Source organism: Rhineura floridana, chromosome 16, assembly GCF_030035675.1.
Source record: "Rhineura floridana isolate rRhiFlo1 chromosome 16, rRhiFlo1.hap2, whole genome shotgun sequence".
Classification (NCBI taxonomy): Eukaryota; Metazoa; Chordata; class Lepidosauria; order Squamata; family Rhineuridae; genus Rhineura; species Rhineura floridana.
In genome coordinates this window covers 31,233,404-31,252,842 of record NC_084495.1, presented here as the reverse complement: position 1 = coordinate 31,252,842, position 19,439 = coordinate 31,233,404, and the positions used below count along the sequence as shown (strand labels likewise).

The 19,439-nt window shown below is 42.2% G+C and overlaps 1 protein-coding gene across 3 annotated transcripts in view; it reads left to right on the top strand.

Moving 5' to 3' along the window:
• AFF2 (ALF transcription elongation factor 2) overlaps positions 1-19,439 on the top strand; it is a 446,876-nt gene that overhangs the window by 132,485 nt on the left and 294,952 nt on the right. For all 3 annotated transcript variants that reach the window (XM_061598696.1, XM_061598697.1, XM_061598695.1), the window contains exon 3: positions 230-1,120. In XM_061598696.1, coding sequence (XP_061454680.1) covers positions 230-1,120 — 891 coding nt within the window. The remainder of the gene's footprint in view (positions 1-229; positions 1,121-19,439) is intronic.

The window sequence follows — 19,439 nt, the reverse complement described above, 5'->3', positions numbered from 1 at the left end:
TTCTGAGTCCGTTATTTTTCATATTTGACAGCTTACACCTGCTGCTACTTACACCTGCTATCTCCTGCAATCCTAACATCCCTTACTTGGGCTTACATTCATTAATTCATTGAATTCAACAGGACTTTCAAGTAGACATGGTTAGGATTGCAGCCTTGAGATGCCCATGCTGAGTAGTGATTTCAATGAGATATTTTCATGCTATCATGGTCTCCTTTTTATATTTCAGACTAACAAAGGTGATGCTCTTGCCAACCGTGTCCAAAACACACTGGGGAACTACGACGAGATGAAAGACTTCCTTACCCACCACTCTAACCAGAGTCACCTTGTAGGAATCCCAAAAAATTCTGTGCCACAAACGCCGGTAGATAAAAATGAACAGAGCTTTTTCCCAGAACAGAGGAACCGGATGATCCCACCCCACCAGATCAGTGGCCACTCCTCGGCCTCGATGCCTCCACCAACGTCCATGTCATCCAATTCGAATTTGCCGCACGGTCACCAGAGCAGCAGGAAATCCAGGACTGACTGGTGTCGTGGCAGCCACAGCTCTAACAGTGGTCAGCCAAGTCAATCTGCTAGTGGGCAAAATAGGACAAAGCATAGCTCTTCCCACGAGCCACCACAAGGCAGGTATGACGACCTCTATGCTTGTCAGAGCGAGCAGCATAAAACTGGAGGAGGCGAGGAAGCCAACACAACGCCATCATCTTCACAATCGAGGAGGCATAACCATTCAAAATCAATGGTGGCAGAACACTCTTATAAAGAAAGCAGCCACTCCAAGTCTCCAGTGGATCTTGAGTTTCTGGGCTACGGATCTGGATCTCCGCTCCCTTCAACATCCTTGTTGTCAGCAAACGGCAGTCTTTCAACTCAGAACTTTCCTCCGGGACTGCACTGCAAGGGCAGCATGACCCAGCAAAAGCCCACGGCTTATGTTAGGCCAATGGATGGCCAGGACCAGGTGCCAAACGACTCGCCAGAACTGAAGCCACCAATTGAAATAGAAGGCATATATGGAAACCAGTCCTTTGGAACTCTGCTGGAAGGAAAGGCCACCGGTCCTGGGTCGAAGACTAAATTACCAAAGCTTACCATTCCTCAAGCTAGCGAAGTAAGTCTTACTGGTTTGTCAATTTTGCCTCCAGTGTTTCAGTCTGCCAAATGTCTTCAGTTTCCTGTTAAACCTGCTGGTCTTATACTCCAACTATATTGATGCATTTCCTAACCCACAGTGCAGTTAGATTGCAGTGGCTGCAGTCTAACATGAGTTAGGCTGCATTCAGATAGCAGTTTATTCAGTTTTCTCCGCATTTCCTTACCTAATAATCTCCGCATTTTGTTTGATCTTTCACATGGCGTAAAATCTCCTTCTGGAAATCTAGCAGAATATAGTGGAAATGCAGTGCTCATTTCTGTGTTAATTGCTTCCAGAAAAAAAAATCTGTTTGCAATCCCGTTATTCCAGAAAATTGTGGGACTAAAGTGATGGAATTTGGGTTGATATACCGACATACAGTTCTTTGCTGCCACTTTCACAGGGAATCATAGGGGAACAGAAGCGTGCATGTGCGGAAAGGGTGGGGGAGTAGTGACATGTCCAGTGACATTCATGGTTGTGTCACACCACGCCCACTGGTGGGAATGAACTTTAGCATGACATGGTGGTATATCGGTCAAAAATCCACCATTCCATAACACAACAAGTACTGCAGAGTGAAAGGAACTTTAGAAATTGGGACAGAAGTGCTAACATTATCAGTAAAACTAATGCAATAAACTCCATGTCTGAATGCAGCCTAGGTTCTTCCAACTATTTACTGCTTGTAGAAGGACCTTGCAGCTACCGTTTCTAACTATCTCAGTTCACAGAGTAATCTTAACTAGCAGCCATGCTTTGGACAAACAATTCCTAATACAGATTCCCTGGTAGGCCTGAGTTTTGGCATCTCTTATAAGATGCTGCACCAGATGGATCATTGGTCTGATCCAGCAGGGCTCTTTTCGCTGTTTACTGCTTGGGCATTACAGCTGAAAAGCAGGCTCTTTCGGGGGGGGGGTTGTTTTTCAGGTCTCACAGGCTATTCTGTCTAACTTTACATGTCATTAGGATGAACATCGTGTTATTGTTTGTGTCCCTGTGATCAATACCATCGGGTTTGTGGTTAAAATTAGTAAAGTGTCATCGAAGTTTGGCTTTGGAGTTTTGTTTTGGTTGATTTGAAATGTTTAAATGGATTGCACTTCAAGGATACTTTTGGAAATGCTGACAAGAGTAGCAAAAATACAACAAATTTTGTGCGGTGCAAAAAATGTGAAGTGTGGCGGAAATCTCAGTCATCATCAGGTACAGCCTATGGGTGCTGGTTTTCATCCAGTACAAAATTGGTTGAGTGAATTCTCTGCATCCAAGTTCACAGAATGTAGTTTTCTGGTGGAGAATGAAGACTACAATCTTATCCCACTCTTACTTGGAAATTGTTACTATTGAATGAAGCCCTAATAACTAAAGGCAGCTCCTATAACCTAGTCCCTCTCCCTATTAAGCAACAGTCTGTTTTGTCCCCTTTTGGGATTCCTTATTTAAAAGAAAAATCTTGGGGTGAGGCTTCTAAAAGTGTCATTCTTCAGGGATAAGCTCGTTTCCTGGAGTCTCTAGAAGCGAAATCCCAGAGTGGGGAACAGGTTATCTTGTATCCAGCACATATGCGCGTAAGTGTATACTCATGAAAACTAAGTCACCATGCAGTGCTCACCCTGCCGCTTCTCTAGGTGCAGCTGCTGAGGTATGTTTTAAAGCATTCACAACATATTGTGTGCAAGGCAACTACATATTCTTCCTATATTTCTTCAACCCTTCTGGGTTTTAGATCAGCGGAGGACAAAATATTTCAGTGTAAATTAATATAGCACACAACTGACCAAACAGCCTTCAAAATGATGATGATGATGATGATGATTTCTTAGCCCCAAGGTCCCAGATCAGGTTACAACAATATAAAAATACCAGATTAAAATCAGTTGAAACAATGTATAATCAGGACAAATAATCAGCCGTCAAAGGCCAGGTTGAAGATGTGCGTCTTCAGCATTGCATATGTAATCATGAGGTTGCATATGACACATAGGTAATATTGAAATTGCATATGATGCATATGTGGTAATGCGATTGCATATGATGCATATGTAATCATGAGGTTGCATATGATGCATATGTAACAGTGAGCTATTGGGTTTCACTAACTGATCCTCAGGATGAGAACCCTCATATTGCAAGCCTGGGCCTATTTTCATCTGTAGCATGTAAGGTGTAGGGATGGAACAATTCAGCCTAATTCAGTTTTGCTGGCAGTCAGTCTTAGGTCCATTCCATCCTATTTTGTGCATATTTTTTAAAAGAACACACAAGAAATAAGCATTTAAATTATAGGCATTATTGCATACATTTATTCAAAAATTCCCCTTGTAAAGTATGTATTTTGTATGCATTTAACTATAAAGTATGCATGTTTGTACAGTTTGGTGTGCTGAAACTGCTTTACAAAATCCAGAGACGTGCATAAGTTGATTGGGAGTTGCATTCTGAGCCACCAAGCAAGTTCATGAATCTCAACTTGGGTTTGGTCCACAGCAGAAAGTGGACTTATGAAATGCCTCCCCCATCCCTAGCACTATGTTTGACAACAACCACCAGGTGCTTGACAATCAGTGTGTTCTGCTGCCTGCCTGGACTGGAAAAAAAAGGAGTAGGATGTTGTTCATACAGGCTACATACAAGCCCTCCAGATTCTGCTGAAGTGCAACTCCCATCATCCCTGGCTGTTGGAGCTGATGGGAGGTGGAGTCCAACAACATCTGGAAGCCACCAAGTTGACTACCCCTACTTTAAATGTGGGCCAAATCTCAGAAGCTGGGAGGCAGCTGCTCAGCTATCCCAGTGATTAAGCACTGGAGTCAGTGCTCAGCCTTGACTCCCACCCAGGGCTGTCAAAAGTCTAAAGCCTTCTGCAAAATAAAGTCATTTAGGTTGCATAATAGGGTTTCCCTGCAGAGGCTGAGTTAGTCTGGTGTAGAATTTGCCTTGGTCCGCATGCTCAGTCTTGAATAGAAGCAGCTTTCCAAAGTGAATTTGTATGGTATAAATGTTGTGCTATTATTTTCCTTGTAAGAGGTTTCAGCAAGGTCTACTGCTGAATACCTCCAAGCAGATTGAAATAACAGGATTTGCCTATTAGAGTTCCCAAAATATGTATTTCGTGGCTGGTAATATTTTTACACCATGAATAAGCAATGATACATAGGGTACTTTATTGCAGAAGGTCAGGTTCCCCCCCCCCCTTTTGAATAATTGTTTTGGGCCAATAATTTGTTTGACTCGTTTAAAGAAGGAAGGGGAAAACCCTTGCCATTATTTATTAACATTCCAGAGAGCAACAAAGACTGATGTGTTTTGCAGGAGCGCTTGGAATAATTTTCTGGGAACAGCATCTGAAAACTGTAAAAAGGCCTATTTATATGAAGTGGATGCTGAGGGTTCCTTGCAGATGGTGTTTTATTAGAAAAATTATTTGTTAATAAACGTAGCTTTGTACAAGATTGCTTTACAGATGTTTCTGTTTATTTTTTACCTTTGGTTAAAAATCTGCTGGAGTAGTCTGTTGCAATTTGTCACCAGTATTGTTTGGCAAGGAAATAATTGCATGCAAAGAAAATAATGAGGTTGCAAAGGCAAATAAATGTGTTCACTCTTGCTGTCTATTAAAAAACAAAAACAAATCTATTAACAAATTTGAAAGAGAAGATTTAAGCTGGAGCACCATAGAACTTGGGTTGTTTACAATATGGTGTAATTTGAGGGCTTCTTATGGCTGAAGGGCTTGGATCCACAGAACTGAATAGAAGAAAACATTTAGCATTGGTCTATGAGCTCTTTTGTAATCACTAGAGGAAGATTTAGCTCTGGGCTAGAGTATCTGCTTTGCATTTAGAAGGCACCACATTCAGTCCCTGGCAACTCCATATTAGTGGGAAATTCCCCTGTCTGAAACTCTGGGGAGCCTCTGCCTGTCATTGTGGACAATACTCAGTGAGATGGACCAATGGTCTGACTCAGTGTAGTCTGCCTTAGTTCTTCTTGAACCTAGTCCTTTATTCAGAACCATAAGGACTGGATTCTTACTTAATCAGGGGATCAATCATAGCTCAGTGTTAAGCACCTGCTTTGCATGCAGAAGGTCCCAGGTTCAATCCCCAACATCTCAAGGTAGGAAAATCTCCTGTCTTAAAAACTGGAGAGCCAGTGGACAGTGTTGAACTACATGGGCCAATAGACTGATTCTGTAGGAGGCAGCTTCCCATGTTCCTATGATTTCTTGCAGTGCAGTGCTGCACTCTGCACTGCAAGACTGCATGTAGGGCAGTGCCACAAGAATCAGTGTTGGTTTGTGGAATTTGTCCTGCACTAGAGAAAGACATCTTGCAGTGCAGTGATGTATGGGGTTTACATTACACTATGATGAGAAACACAGCCAATAAGGATGATAGTCCGCAACCCCATTCTACAACCTGTGACAAGGGTACCTTAAGAACTGGTTACCCAATATGAACCTGCATCTGCAGATCTGCTCCCTGTCCCACCAAAATGAGATGTTCACTTGATGGGTACAAGAAACAGGGCCTCTTTGTAGTGGTGCCCAAACTATGGAATATCCTCTCAGGGGAGATCCACTTGGCTCCATTCCACATGGCAATAAAGACTCCCCTATGAGTTGTTAGATGCTTCTGATGTATGTTTGGTTGTTTAGAATATTTTTTTAAATCTGCCACTCTGAAATGAGTCTGCCTGAATGTGCTGTTTTATACAATTTTATTTTACCTGTCAGCAGTTTTAATTAGAAAGAGGGATACAAATCCTTCAGAATCAGTTAATCAATTGTGATCCCATGTTCAGCAGCGGAACTTTCACAATAATTCTCATCACTCAAGGATCTGCTTCTGAAATGCCTGTGGAATGATCAAGACCTTCTAAGTTACTCTGTCTTGCTCTCTCTGGAAACTGTGGCAGTTTGTAGATCATTATGTTTCATAAGATATTGGAAGCAATCAGGCCCTGAGTATCCACCCAAATGTGCAAAGTGAAAAGTCCCATAACACTTCTGTCACCACCCACTTAAGCTGTGAAACATGGAAGGGGTTTCTCTTGCCTCCTTTCTAAGAAAATATTTTGACAGGTTCAGTGTACAGTGAAATGATAAGCTTTTGTTATATGCGTTTCAAATCATCCCCTTATCACAGGATATATTGATTACCTTAGTACTTTCTCAGCAAGCTATGAGGGGAAAAAAAGACAGGACCTGCACTCTTTCTGGATTAAAGAGCATGAAAAATTGACAGGTAGATAACCATATTGATTCAGCCCAAGCTGTAAATGCAAGGAGCTTTGTATATGACTTATAAAACTTTACAGGTGCAATAGGTTTTAAGAGGTTTTTTTTTTTAATTGAATGGAAGGAGAAATAGAAAGGGGGGAGAGAGAAACCCAGTTTAACTAATTCCTCATTTTATGTCGATTTGCCAAATAGCATTACAGTATGTCCTCTATTTGCGGGTGGATCTTTCATTCCATATTTAAGCCTCCTCTTTGCTTTTTTTTTTTTTTTAAACTTCAGAGGCTGAAGAATAATGGACTGGAACAATCATTAGGCTGAAACCCCTTCGCCTGGTTCATATTTCAAATAATAATAATAGAAAAGAACACCAGTCTCTCAGCATAGTTGTTCATGGAGACCTGGCCATGTGGTTTGCATTTGTATGTACTGTGAGAAGTATGGCATTTGCAATGCTTCTTAATGAAGGCCAGATGATGATGGGGCTCATCAACAGAATTCTGGCTACAGACACATCTCTCTTTGTAATGCTACTTAGCAGGGTCCCACTTCGGAGGCTCAGGGCTAGTGTCACCTGCTACTCAGCCCTGAATGTACCCAGGCTGAGTCATAGGCACCTGTCAGGAGGGAGCCAGAGACGAGGACCAGACGTTGTGCCAGGACAGGGCTGGAGTACCTTTTTTTTTAACCCAATGGCCTCATTCCCTTTTGGGCAATATTCTGAGAGCCACATGCCAGTGGCGGGCAGTGCCAGAGGCAAAAGCAGGCGGAGGGACAAATGCAAATTTTACCTGTGTACAGTAGACTAGTTTCTACACTCACACGTGCATGTGCGCACACTAGGGATGGAAAGATCTGTCAACTTCGGTTCTCTCAGTTTCTCATTTTTCCAACGTTAATTTCAGTTCTCTACATTTCTACAGCAATCTGCAATTTTTAAAAAAACAAATCCTCATGAAAAATTTCCACCATTTTAGGGCGAATTTCTCCAAATAAACACATTTTTGTAGGCAGTTTTGACAAAGGTACACATTTTTGCAAGCCATTTCTGATCATATCATGCCTTCTCGCCTGTTATTTTCACTCACATATTCATTTTGATGCACACTTTCCCCTAATACATGCATTTTTGTAAATATTGTTTAGTTGGTGAACTGCATCTCGAAATTCTAATAAATGCGAATTTCGAAGGATAGCTGTGTTTCAGTTCTCATATTGTTTCAGAAAGTGCAAATTTGATAAATTGTGTTTGAAATGCGAATTGAGTCAAAATTCTCACCCATCCCTAGCATGCACATACACACACAGCCCTCTCTATTCTCCATCCAGAGAAGCAAGAGGTATTTTCAGAGTTCACAGACACTTTCCAGCCAGGCCAAAACACTCGAGGAGGATACAAAGCGAAGGGTTGCATCCTACCCCTGGGCTTGAGGTTCCTCACCCCCAGCGGAGGCTGGACTAGTTGGGCAAAGGAGGCAGTGCCCCACCAACCTCACTGCCCTTTGCCAGACCCCGTCTGCCTGCTTTCTGACTGGCATCCATTCCAGGAGGTGGCCCTGGTTGACAACTTTCTCCTCCCCCTTAGTGTCGCTCTTGTAGGACTCAGCAAGGAGCAGGAGGATGGGGACAAAAGTAGAATTAGTCGGCTCTGCCACTCATTGGCTTTGGCTCCACCCACTCTTTGCTTTCCGCCCCATCAGGCCCAATGGGTACCAGCTACCTCTACCCACCCCTCTCTGTGTGTTCTGGGAGAGACAGTTCAAGGCACTCTGTAATTCCCTCTCTGTGGTGCCCAGTTCAGGTTAGCATAAGTCTCCCTTAGATCTGTTAGTTCCCATATATAAGGAGCTTTAAAGGGGGGAGCCAGTGTGGTGTAGTGGTTAAGGTGTTGGACTACGACCTGGGAGACCAGGGTTTGAATCCCCACACAGCCATGAAGCTCACTGGGCCAGTCACTGCCTATCAGCCTCAGAGGGAGGCAATGGTAAACCCCCTATGAATACCGCTTACCATGAAAACCCTATTCACAGGGTTGCCATAAGTCAGGATCGACTTGTAGGCACTCCATTTCCATTTTAGGGGGGGGCATCATTCAGAATATATGAACCTTCATGGCAATCTGAAGATATAAAATCCAGAAATCCACTGCCTCAGTCTCAGTTTACGGCGACTACCCTCAATAGCTGTGATCTCCATCCACTGTCAGAGGCAGAGAGACTCAGAATGCCAGTTGCTGGGAATCACAAGTGGGGAGAGCTTTGTAGCACTTGTGTCCTGCTTCCAACAGGGTGTCTGGTTAGCTACTGTGAGAACAGGATGCTGGACTAGATGGACCACTGGCTTGATCCAGCAGGTCTCTTCTTATATTCTTATGCCACTTCGTTGTTCATAATGTGCTGATTTCCTCTCATGACTTCTATGATTCAAAACCCTTACTCCACACTTCTGTCAAGCCTTCAAGCTCTGCTCATCTACTGCGGTGGCCTGCATGAGCCTGTCATAGCAGAGCTTTAGTCTGGAAGCTGCTGACTGGGGGGGGGGATTGGAACCACAGATATGCCTGCACAAATTGCTCAAATCATTTGTGGCCCAGTTTAATATGCTAATATTGCTGCTTCAACATGCAAAAATGGAAGAAATCTCTTCAGAGAACATTTCTAGTTTCTTACAAAGAGTACTTACCCTGATCCAAATATGGGAAAACACTTAAAGGCTTCAAGTGAAAGCATCATGTGGGAATACGTTAATAACAATGATACTAAGGGAAAAAGGGAGTGAAGCACACACAAAGAAATAAAGTTGAAAACATACCCAGGCAACTATCCATGACTTCTAGATACAAGTTAAAGTTATTTAGCAGGCTGCCCATTGCATGAGTGTTACTAATGTTAGGGGAGGCGATCTGATTTCCTTATTTTATTTTTATTTTATGCAGTTAAGCTATCATTTTTGACAGTTTTTACTAGGCTTGAGCAGAAAGTCCTTAGGAGAGAACTAGGGACAAGGGAGAAATTTGATCTAGTTTGCATTTAAAGCTGAATCTATCAAATCTGCATGTTCTGAAATATAACAACCAAAACACAGCCATCCTTTCAAATTCACACTTTTGTGAATTTTCCTATGCAGTTCTCCAACCAAACAATGGATTATATTCACTAATAGGCAAAAAAAAACAAACCTTGTGGATTAAGAACATCCCTGTAGCCAACAGATATTTCTATCAAACTTTAAAAAGGGCAGCTATACTGAGCAGGAGACCTGACCTCTGAGATATTGTACTGCCCTACAAATTTGTAAAAATGCAAACACAATCTGGGTTGGTCTTTCACAGTCCAATCCACTTCCTGTGTAGCTTGGAAGAATTTGGTAACATGCATATGGTGAGTGGTGACAACACCTGCCAATTCCAAAGATGGAAAATTACATAAGAACATAAGAACATAAGAAGAGCCTGCTGGATCAGGCCAGTGGCCCATCTAGTCCAGCATCTTGTTCTCACAGTGGCCAACCAGGTGCCTGGGGGAAGCCCGCAAGCAGGACCCGAGTGCAAGAACACTCTCCCCTCCTGAGGCTTCCGGCAACTGGTTTTCAGAAGCATGCTGCCTCTGACTAGGGTGGCAGAGCACAGCCATCATGGCTAGTAGCCATTGATAGCCCTGTCCTCCATGAATTTGTCTAATCTTCTTTTAAAGCCATCCAAGCTGGTGGCCATTACTGCATCTTGTGGGAGCAAATTCCATAGTTTAACTATGCACTGAGTAAAGAAGTACTTCCTTTTGTCTGTCCTGAATCTTCCAACATTCAGCTTCTTTGAATGTCCATGAGTTCTAGTATTATGAGAGAGGGAGAAGAACTTTTCTCTATCCACTTTCTCAATGCCATGCATAATTTTATACACTTCTATCATGTCTCCTCTGACCCGCCTTTTCTCTAAACTAAAAAGCCCCAAATGCTGCAACCTTTCCTCGTAAGGGGGTCACTCCATCCCCTTGATCATTCTGGTTGCCCTCTTCTGAACCTTTTCCAACTCTATAATATCCTTTTTGAGATGAGGCGACCAGAACTGTACACAGTATTCCAAATGCGGCCGCACCATAGATTTATACAACGGCATTATGATATCGGCTGTTTTATTTTCAATACCTTTCCTAATTATTGCTAGCATGGAATTTGCCTTTTTCAAAGCTGCCGCACACTGGGTCGACATTTTCATCGTGCTGTCCAATACAACCCCGAGGTCTCTCTCCTGGTCGGTCACCGCCAGTTCAGACCCCATGAGCCTGTATGTGAAATTAAGATTTTTTGCTCCAATATGCATAATTTTACACTTGTTTATATTGAATTGCATTTGCCATTTTTCCGCCCATTCACTCAGTTTGGAGAGGTTTTTTTGGAGCTCTTCGCAATCCCTTTTTGTTTTAACAACCCTGAACAATTTAGTGTCGTCAGCAAACTTGGCCACTTCACTGCTCACTCCTAATTCTAGGTCATTAATGAACAAGTTGAAAAGTACAGGTCCCAATACCGATCCTTGAGGGACTCCACTTTCTACAGCCCTCCATTGGGAGAACTGTCCGTTTATTCCTACTCTCTGCTTGCTGCTTCTTAACCAATTCCTTATCCACAAGAGGACCTCTCCTCTTATTCCATGACTGCTTAGCTTCCTCAGAAGCCTTTGGTGAGGTACCTTGTCAAACGCTTTTTGAAAGTCTAAGTACACTGTGTCCACTGGATCACCTCTATCTATATGCTTGTTGACACTCTCAAAGAATTCTAATAGGTTACTGAGCTTCCTGCAGAAGCCATGCTGGCTCTGCTTCAGCAAGGCTTGTTCTTCTATGTGCTTGGTTAATCTAGCTTTAATAATACTTTCTACCAGTTTTCCAGGGACAGAAGTTAAGCTAACTGGCCTGTAATTTCCGGGATCCCCTCTGGATCCCTTTTTGAAGATTGGTGTTACATTTGCCACTTTCCAGTCCTCAGGCACGGAGGAGGACCCGAGGGACAAGTTACATATTTTAGTTCGCAGATCAGCAATTTCACCTTTGAGTTCTTTGAGAACTCTCGGGTAGATGCCATCCGGGCCCGGTGATTTGTCAGTTTTTATATTGTCCATTAAGCTTAGAACTTCCTCTCTCGTTACCACTATTTGTCTTAGTTCCTCAGAATCCCTTCCTGCAAATGTTAGTTCAGGTTCAGGGATCTGCCCTATATCTTCCACTGTGAAGACAGATGCAAAGAATTCATTTAGCTTCTCTGCAATCTCCTTATCGTTCTTTAGTACACCTTTGACTCCCTTATCATCCAAGGGTCCAATTGTCTCCCTAGATGGTCTCCTGCTTTGAATGTATTTATAGAATTTTTTGTTGTTGGTTTTTATGTTCTTAGCAATGTGCTCCTCAAATTCTTTTTTAGCATCCCTTATTGTCTTCTTGCATTTCTTTTGCCAGAGTTTGTGTTCTTTTTTATTTTCTTCATTCGGACAAGACTTCCATTTTCTGAAGGAAGACTTTTTGCCTCTAAGAGCTTCCTTGACTTTGCTTGTTACATTTTTGTATGTTTGTTTGTGTTCTTACTTTGCTTCTTTTCTGTGATATTACTGTTTCTACAGAGAATCTAACCTAGAAAATTATATTTCTCTCATTTTTCATCCTAAAAAATGATTGAAAATAGCATACAAAAAGACATTATATTAGGAGACATTATTTGAAAAAATGTGTACGTTCGTCAAAACTGCATACAAAAATGTGTTTATTAGGAGAAATTCACCCTAAAATGCTGGAGAATTTTCATGATGATTTTTTTAAAAAAAAAATCCTACAGAATTGTGGAGAACTGAACTTAAGATTGGAAAAATGAGAAACTGAGAGAACCAAAATTGACAGATGCTTCTATCTGTTAGAGAATTTTGGTTGCAATTTGGGTAGTTTTAGGGTGAAAGTAGACTCCAAAAACAGCCCTTTCCTCAGTTTATTTTGTCAGTGTTTTGCCATCACTTCATTTGTGGTGACGGGTTGATTCCTGTCACTTCCAGACATCATTTCCTCTTGTGATCTCCATTCAGAGTGAGTGACTCTATGTGATGATATTGCATCATTCCAAAGCTGTTGGGGGGGGAGATGGTGCCCCTCTCAGTGATCACTAGGGATGGGTGAGAAATTCATTTTGCTTTGCATTTGAAGCCAAATCTATTGAATTGCATTTTCCGACACAATATGAGGACTGACACAGCCATCTGTTGAAATTCACATTTATTCTGGTTTTGAAATGGAGTTCGCCAACCATTTACAAAAATGCTTATCTTAGGGGAAAGTGTGCATACAGATGAATATATTAATGAAATATAACATACACAAATGCATCATAGTAAGATAAATTGCTTGCAAAAATCTGTTTTAAGCAAAAGCACATTAAAATGTGTAAATAGGAGAAATTTGCACTAAAATGCTGATGAATTTTCATGAGTAATTTTTTTTTAAAAAAACCCCACAAATTGCTACCTTTGGGGACAAAAACAGTGCAGCAAGCTCAAATAGCAAGGGTAAAGAGGCACATAACACTTTGAGCAAGGAGGCCAATCTGGAAGCACCTCATGGCATAACATTTATGTGTGACTTTCCTCTCCAAGACTGAGCTCTGAAAAAGGAATAGGAAAACAAACTGAAACCAGTTCTGAAAGTTGGCTGTGAATAGTGCTCAACTGGCTTACGTCCATAATTTCTCCAAGAAACCTCACCGCCAAATCCGAGAGCAGTTTTGCACTTTAAAACAGGCTCCAATCCTATGTACTATAAGTGAACTGATTCTCCATGTGTGGATCCTGATGTGACCAAAATGGCACCATCCACACACAAAAGGGAGAGGTTTCAGAAGGCTCGGGGAAACCCCAAGGTTTGCACAAGTACAACATATATATATATATAGGAAACTGGGGGAGGAAAAACAAAAAAAGAGGGGGAAGGGAAATGGAATGGAGTATCGCAGAACAGGGTATAGCTGGGTGGTGGACTGAAACCCTGAACAGGAGCACTCTACACCTCACTGTTTTGTTGCAGGTCCCCACTTGTTTTTAATTAATGAGATGCTAAATGCATGGATATTTTATATGACAATTTAAAATAAAATAAAAGGCCAATCACATGCTTGAAGCTTAAGGGGAGGAGCAAGACTGATGGCTGAACCAGTATTTGATTTGCTGGTGTGTATGTCTCTCCTAATGTCAGGAAAAGCCAACTACAGCAGTGAGTTTCTGTTGTGATAGTATTAGTATTGCTAAGAAAAAGACAGTACCTGCTTGGAGGTTTACAATCTAACAAACATGACCCAAAAGGCAAAAGGAATGAAAAAGAATGCCACACCTTCCCTTCGCCCACCACCACCTTCACTTCACCAGAGGGTGAGGGACATGGGAGAAGGAAGCACGTTCACGGGTACACATATATACAGCAAGGCTGTTCTGTTTCCCCAGCCCTTGCTATACCCACCAGACTGCCATGCAAGCCTCACACAAACACACCCGTGCCACCTTGGATTTTCCCTAAGGCCACACCTATGGTCTAGCTTCCTTTCCTGGTTACTGTCACTCAGGCCACATCCACACTCACCATTTACTCTACTTTAAACAGTCATGGCGTCCCCCAAAGAATCCTGGTAAGTGTAGTTGACCAAACGCATTTCGACAAGGCCTTCTTCAGTGGTCAATCAATACAAAGACACCAACTATACAATGCAGCATAAATCTATGTAACAATACAATTCACAGCACAACTCCGTTTCAAACTGCAAAAATAAGATCTGTAAATTTCCTGAATGCCACACCAAAATATAAGATACTATCCAGCTACGTGAGCATTGCGAGACTGTCCTTCCACTTTAAACCAATTTAATAAAATTATTTGGTTCATAAATCTACACAAGTATTTAAAAGTGTTGCAGTGCTACTTTATCCCAACATTTTTAATATAAAGGCACACGGCTGTATATCAAATACCAATGTTTTGATACTGCATTTGCGGAGTTGTTTGTATATACTGGTTACATTGATTTGTGCTCATTCAGCTGTGATAGATGGGTATAAGTTATCCACATGCTTTTAATTTTTCATAAAGTATCCACATTCACATCACAGGCAGTTTTGAGTCAGATTATTTGGTTCCCAATCGCTCTTTTCTCATAGTACACAAGTATCATTTCAACTGGGTTTCCTTAGAGAGAAGAGGGAGGATGTATCTTTGAAATATGAAGACTGTGCTCAATATTTTTTGCAGCTGACTCCCAGTTGCTGTTGAGATACAGCTTTTTGCTGCACTTTAAGAGCAGTCCATGGCTTTCTCAGAGGAGATCCCTGCTAAATTAAATTTCATGTTGCGTGTGTTCTCGTGCTTCCCCCTCTCTCCTTCAGCTATAGCCCATAAGATAAAGCAGAACTAGCTAAGTTGGTGCCCTCCAGATGTTGGTTGTGCTACAGATCCCATCAACCCTAGCCAGCACATCCAGTAGTCAAGGATGTGTGACGGGTGTCTGCTTTCACACTGCACTTTGTTCCATTATTACGACGATTACTTCCCTGGTAATTTGCACATTTTATTTGATCTTTCATACGAGGTAAAAGCTAGTTCTGGAAATCCAGTGGAATGCAGTAGAAGTTTAGCATTCATTTCCAGGATTAATGATTCCAGAAATAAATTGTTTGCAAGCTTGGGAACCCAGGAAATTGTGGGAGTTTTGTGCTAGCTGCAGCCGTTCATGTGCAATGCATTCTTGTCCTTTAGGCATGCATCAATTATATTTTTTGGCTGATGAAAATTGTACCACTATTCCAACATTGGCGCAGGTAGCAGCTTCCCCTCCCTCCTTTTCCCACACACATATAACACCCCTGTGTCGAGACACTAACTCATGCAGTGAAGTATGGGGAAACTACAGTGTGCATGTGTGTAATGGATGAGGGATGTAATCAGAATGTTTGTTGCAACAGTGTGAAAGACATTTGTGCGAAATGCTTGTGTATCGGCTTGTGTATCGGGTGCAAAGGAATTTTAGAAATCAAGACAGATACACTACAATTTTAATCCACAAAACTGGTGCAGTAAACCCCATGTATGAAAGCAACAGGTGCTGTAGTCCACCAGCATCTGAAGTAGGCATGTCAGAGGCACCATTTTCCATTCTACCTTGTAAATGTTGCATGCAGCATTGTCCCTGTTCCACTGCAGTTTGTCTTCTTTCCAGAACTACATTATTTGTCTCACTATCTGCTGTGGTGAAATTACATAACTTATTTCCACTCCTGTTCCCACTTTTATTGGAATTATCTGACATCTCTAGCCTGGAGAGCTCCATGTTGGCTACCCCAATGCAAAAAACCAAAAACAGGGGAGAAGGAGATTTTAATCATAAGTACTAACCCTATGCTGAGGTTTTCAGAAATAAAGCCATGTGACAATGGCAAAATTAAAGTGCATTCGGAAAATAACACCCGCGAGATGAAAATGACAAGCAAAGATAGGCAGGAGGGAGCATTTGCAGTGGCTCTTTTGCACCCTGCTACAACTGTCCTGGAAGCCAGCTCTGGGGAGAATGAATGGAGGGCTTAACAAATACTAGAGGCGCTTCCATCTTCATACATAATAAACACAGCTTTTGTAAATAACTCTTTTTATCTGTGAAACATTGTGGGCACATATGCCATGCTGACTATCACAGGGGTCGTAAATAAACAATGGATCTGTCTGCGCACGTTGCTTGTGCTCGGCTTTAAAACCTCTGTGCAGAGGGGGGAAATGGTAGCAAGTCCATTTTGATCATAAAACAAACTCTTCAACACTCTGTGTTAAAATATTTTAATATATGTTTCATGGAGGAGGAGGAAGATTTCAGCAAAGTGTTTGACAAAGTTCCCCATTATGCCCTTGTTGACAAGTTGGCAAATGTGGGCTTGACAATACTCCTGCTAGGTAAATCTATAGCTACTTGAACAACTGCACCCATTAATGGCCTTCTGTTAACCTAATGCATTAGATACAGAAAAAAAAATCAAAGGCGGAAAAGTATAGGATGGTGGAGATCTGGCTTGGCAGAAGTACCCATGACATGGATCTAGGTGTCTTAGTTGATCACAAGTGCACATGAGCCAGCCATGCGATGCTGCTGCTAAACCCCCCCCCAATGTGCTCCTAGGCAGAATTAACAGAAGCATAGGGTTGTATCCAATTAGGTCACACTGGGAGTAGACCCATTGATATCAGGGGACTTCAGTTATTGATCTCTATGGATTTCACTTGGTCAGCTACCCTAGGTCCTACCCTATGGGTTGTAGCCAGCTTATACTTGCAGTAGACCCACTGAAATGAGCAAACCTAAGTTAGTCATCCCCTTTAAGTTCAGTGGTTCTGCTCCAAGTATAATTTAGTTGGATACATCCATGGTGTTCTGATCACAAAAAGTGATCGTTCCATTCTATTCTGTATTGCTCAGGCTGCATTTGGAATACCAAGCATGGTTCTGGGCACCACATTTTAAGAAGGACATTGATAAACTGGAAGTTGTTCAGAGGAGAGTGGTTAGGATGGTAAAGGGTCTTGACAGTGACCCAGGGGTTAACTGTTTCTTTCTGTCTGCATTTTTCCCTACTGAAAACCCACCCCCAAAAGCACTCCTATTAGCATCTTGGTTGAAATATCAGCGGGAGGGAGAGAGATTTTCAGTGGGAAAATGAGTGCCAGAGGAAAGGGTTAAATTCATCCAGGGCATCAGGATCCTGCTCTGGTTCTCTCTCTGCTGAGTGCCTCTTCCTCCCTGTCTGCCTGATCCAGAGCTATTCTCTCTTCTCCCATTGTGCTCCAGCCTGTTTATGCCCTGTAGTTTTAGATGCAAAGCCCATTGAAGCAGACAGGAATGTAACCTTTGATAAGGAACATCCCAACACTTCTGTAAAGAAGTGTTACAAGTTATGTGGAAAGCCGTCTGCCATATATTTTTTATTTATTTATTTGCAACAGAGATTGTTGGTTTCTGGATGTCCTGTGCCTTTTCTTCAATTTTCAGGGTATCGCATTCAGACATCTGTTGGCTGTTGAGAAACAACGTTCATTGTAAGTCTAAGGAAATGCTTTCAAGTAGCAGAGAGTAACCTTGCTTCTGTCAACATGGTTGCTCTTTATCAAAACCCACAAGTATCCCCAGCACCAGTTCTTTCCGCTCAACAATTCTTTGATTCCAGTGTTGCTTCTTTGATGCAGCTTGTTTATGTGACAACCTGATATGATTAACATTCCCGACAAAAGATATGGTGAAATCCAAGGCTCTCCTCTCTTGACAAGAAAAAGTGACACTCTGTCTTGTGCCTGTTAAGGGAGACGCTCATTTTTAATTCAGTATATTGTTACCAATTGGCTGTCTCGGCCAGCCAAGTGAGGCTTCAGAAACGAACTCAAAGCCGCAAGTCTTACTGTCAGAGTCCAATTCAGTCTGATGTAGCCCCAGTTGTTTAATATGTTCCTACATTAAAAGAAGCATCCTGGTATCTGAGACCAATGCTAATACATGGAAAGTTGCAAATCATCCTCGCGGTGGGTCAGGGATGATAGTGATGATAATTAAATGAATGTATACACGTATCACCTTTCATTTCAAGAAGAAGCACCAAGGTGGCTGTGTGTCCGGAAAGGAGCTTCCCTCACTCATTGAATCTGCTGGATACTAAACTGGTAGTTTGGGTGGTGACCTGAGTGCATACCTTAGAAAAGGATGATAGGAGCCCATGTTTCAGATTTCCTAACACTAATGTTGCACTAACATCATTGGTTCCAAAATAGGTTTCCAGTAGAGATGTGCTAGAATTCCACCTAGTTCAGATTTGGTACTGAATTTGCCATTAATTCACTTACTCTCTTATCATTGTGAATCGGATTTTTAGGTAACAATTTCCCATGGCTATTTTCAAATACATTTAAAAAAAAAATCTGCCTCTAAAATATTGATAATTTTAATCGATATTTCCTTTCTTTTATGAATTTTTCCTTTAAAATTGTATAAATTTCCTTTAAAAAATACTGATGTTAATATCAATGATTTTTGCAAGGGGAAAAACAAATTGGTAAAAGCAGCTGAGGGGGACCAAGAACGAGCTTGAATCAATACCAGCCTGTCGGGTCGACAGAATGCTTTCTAACCGCCATCAGCCAATGGACCCCATCCCTAGTTTCTAGGCCCAGTTCAGGCTAGTGATGTTGACTTTTAAGGTCCTAAACCAGGAGTAGGGAACATTTTTCAGCCCAAGGGCCACACTACCCCATAGGAAGACTTCCAGGGCTGCGTGCCAGTGGTGGGCAGTGCCAGAGGCAAAAGTGGGCAAAGCAATGGATGTGGTTCTTACCTTTTGTGCAACTATACAAATCTCAGGTGTTTCTGCACATACTGCATGCACACACACACACACACATCTCCAGCTACCATCTAGACAAATAAGAGGCATTATCACAATTAAAGGGCAAATTCCAGCACTGAATGAGAGCTAAGTTCAAGACCAATGAAGAGTATCATCTACAGAGAGTTCCAAAAGGCAGGCAGAGAGGCCTGGAGAACAGCATTAGACCTGAGGCTCTCCACCCGTGTCCTACAGTTTGGGGCATCACCACCTTCTCCTAAATCAGGTGTGGGGAACCGTTGTCCCTCCAGATGGCTGAACTACAGCTCCCATCATCCCCGGCCACTGGCCATGGTTGCTGGGGCTGATGGGAGTTGCAGTTCAGCAGTATCTGGAGGGCCACAGGTTCCTCACACCTGCCCTAAATGAACCTACCCACGGCAATCACCGGGATAGGTCTGCTTATGACTTTTTGACATCTGACGTACAAAGCTCAGGGATTCAATCAGGGTCTTCTCAATGCTGGCATCCAGACTGTAGGACTTCCAGGAGAGCCAGCTGTATGTCTTTCTAATGCCTTCAGGCAGTGAGTTAAAACATTAGGGTGAGCATTTTATTGGGGATTTTTTAAATTAGTCTGGCTTATACTCTATGCTGTCTGCTGACCTGTGACGACTACT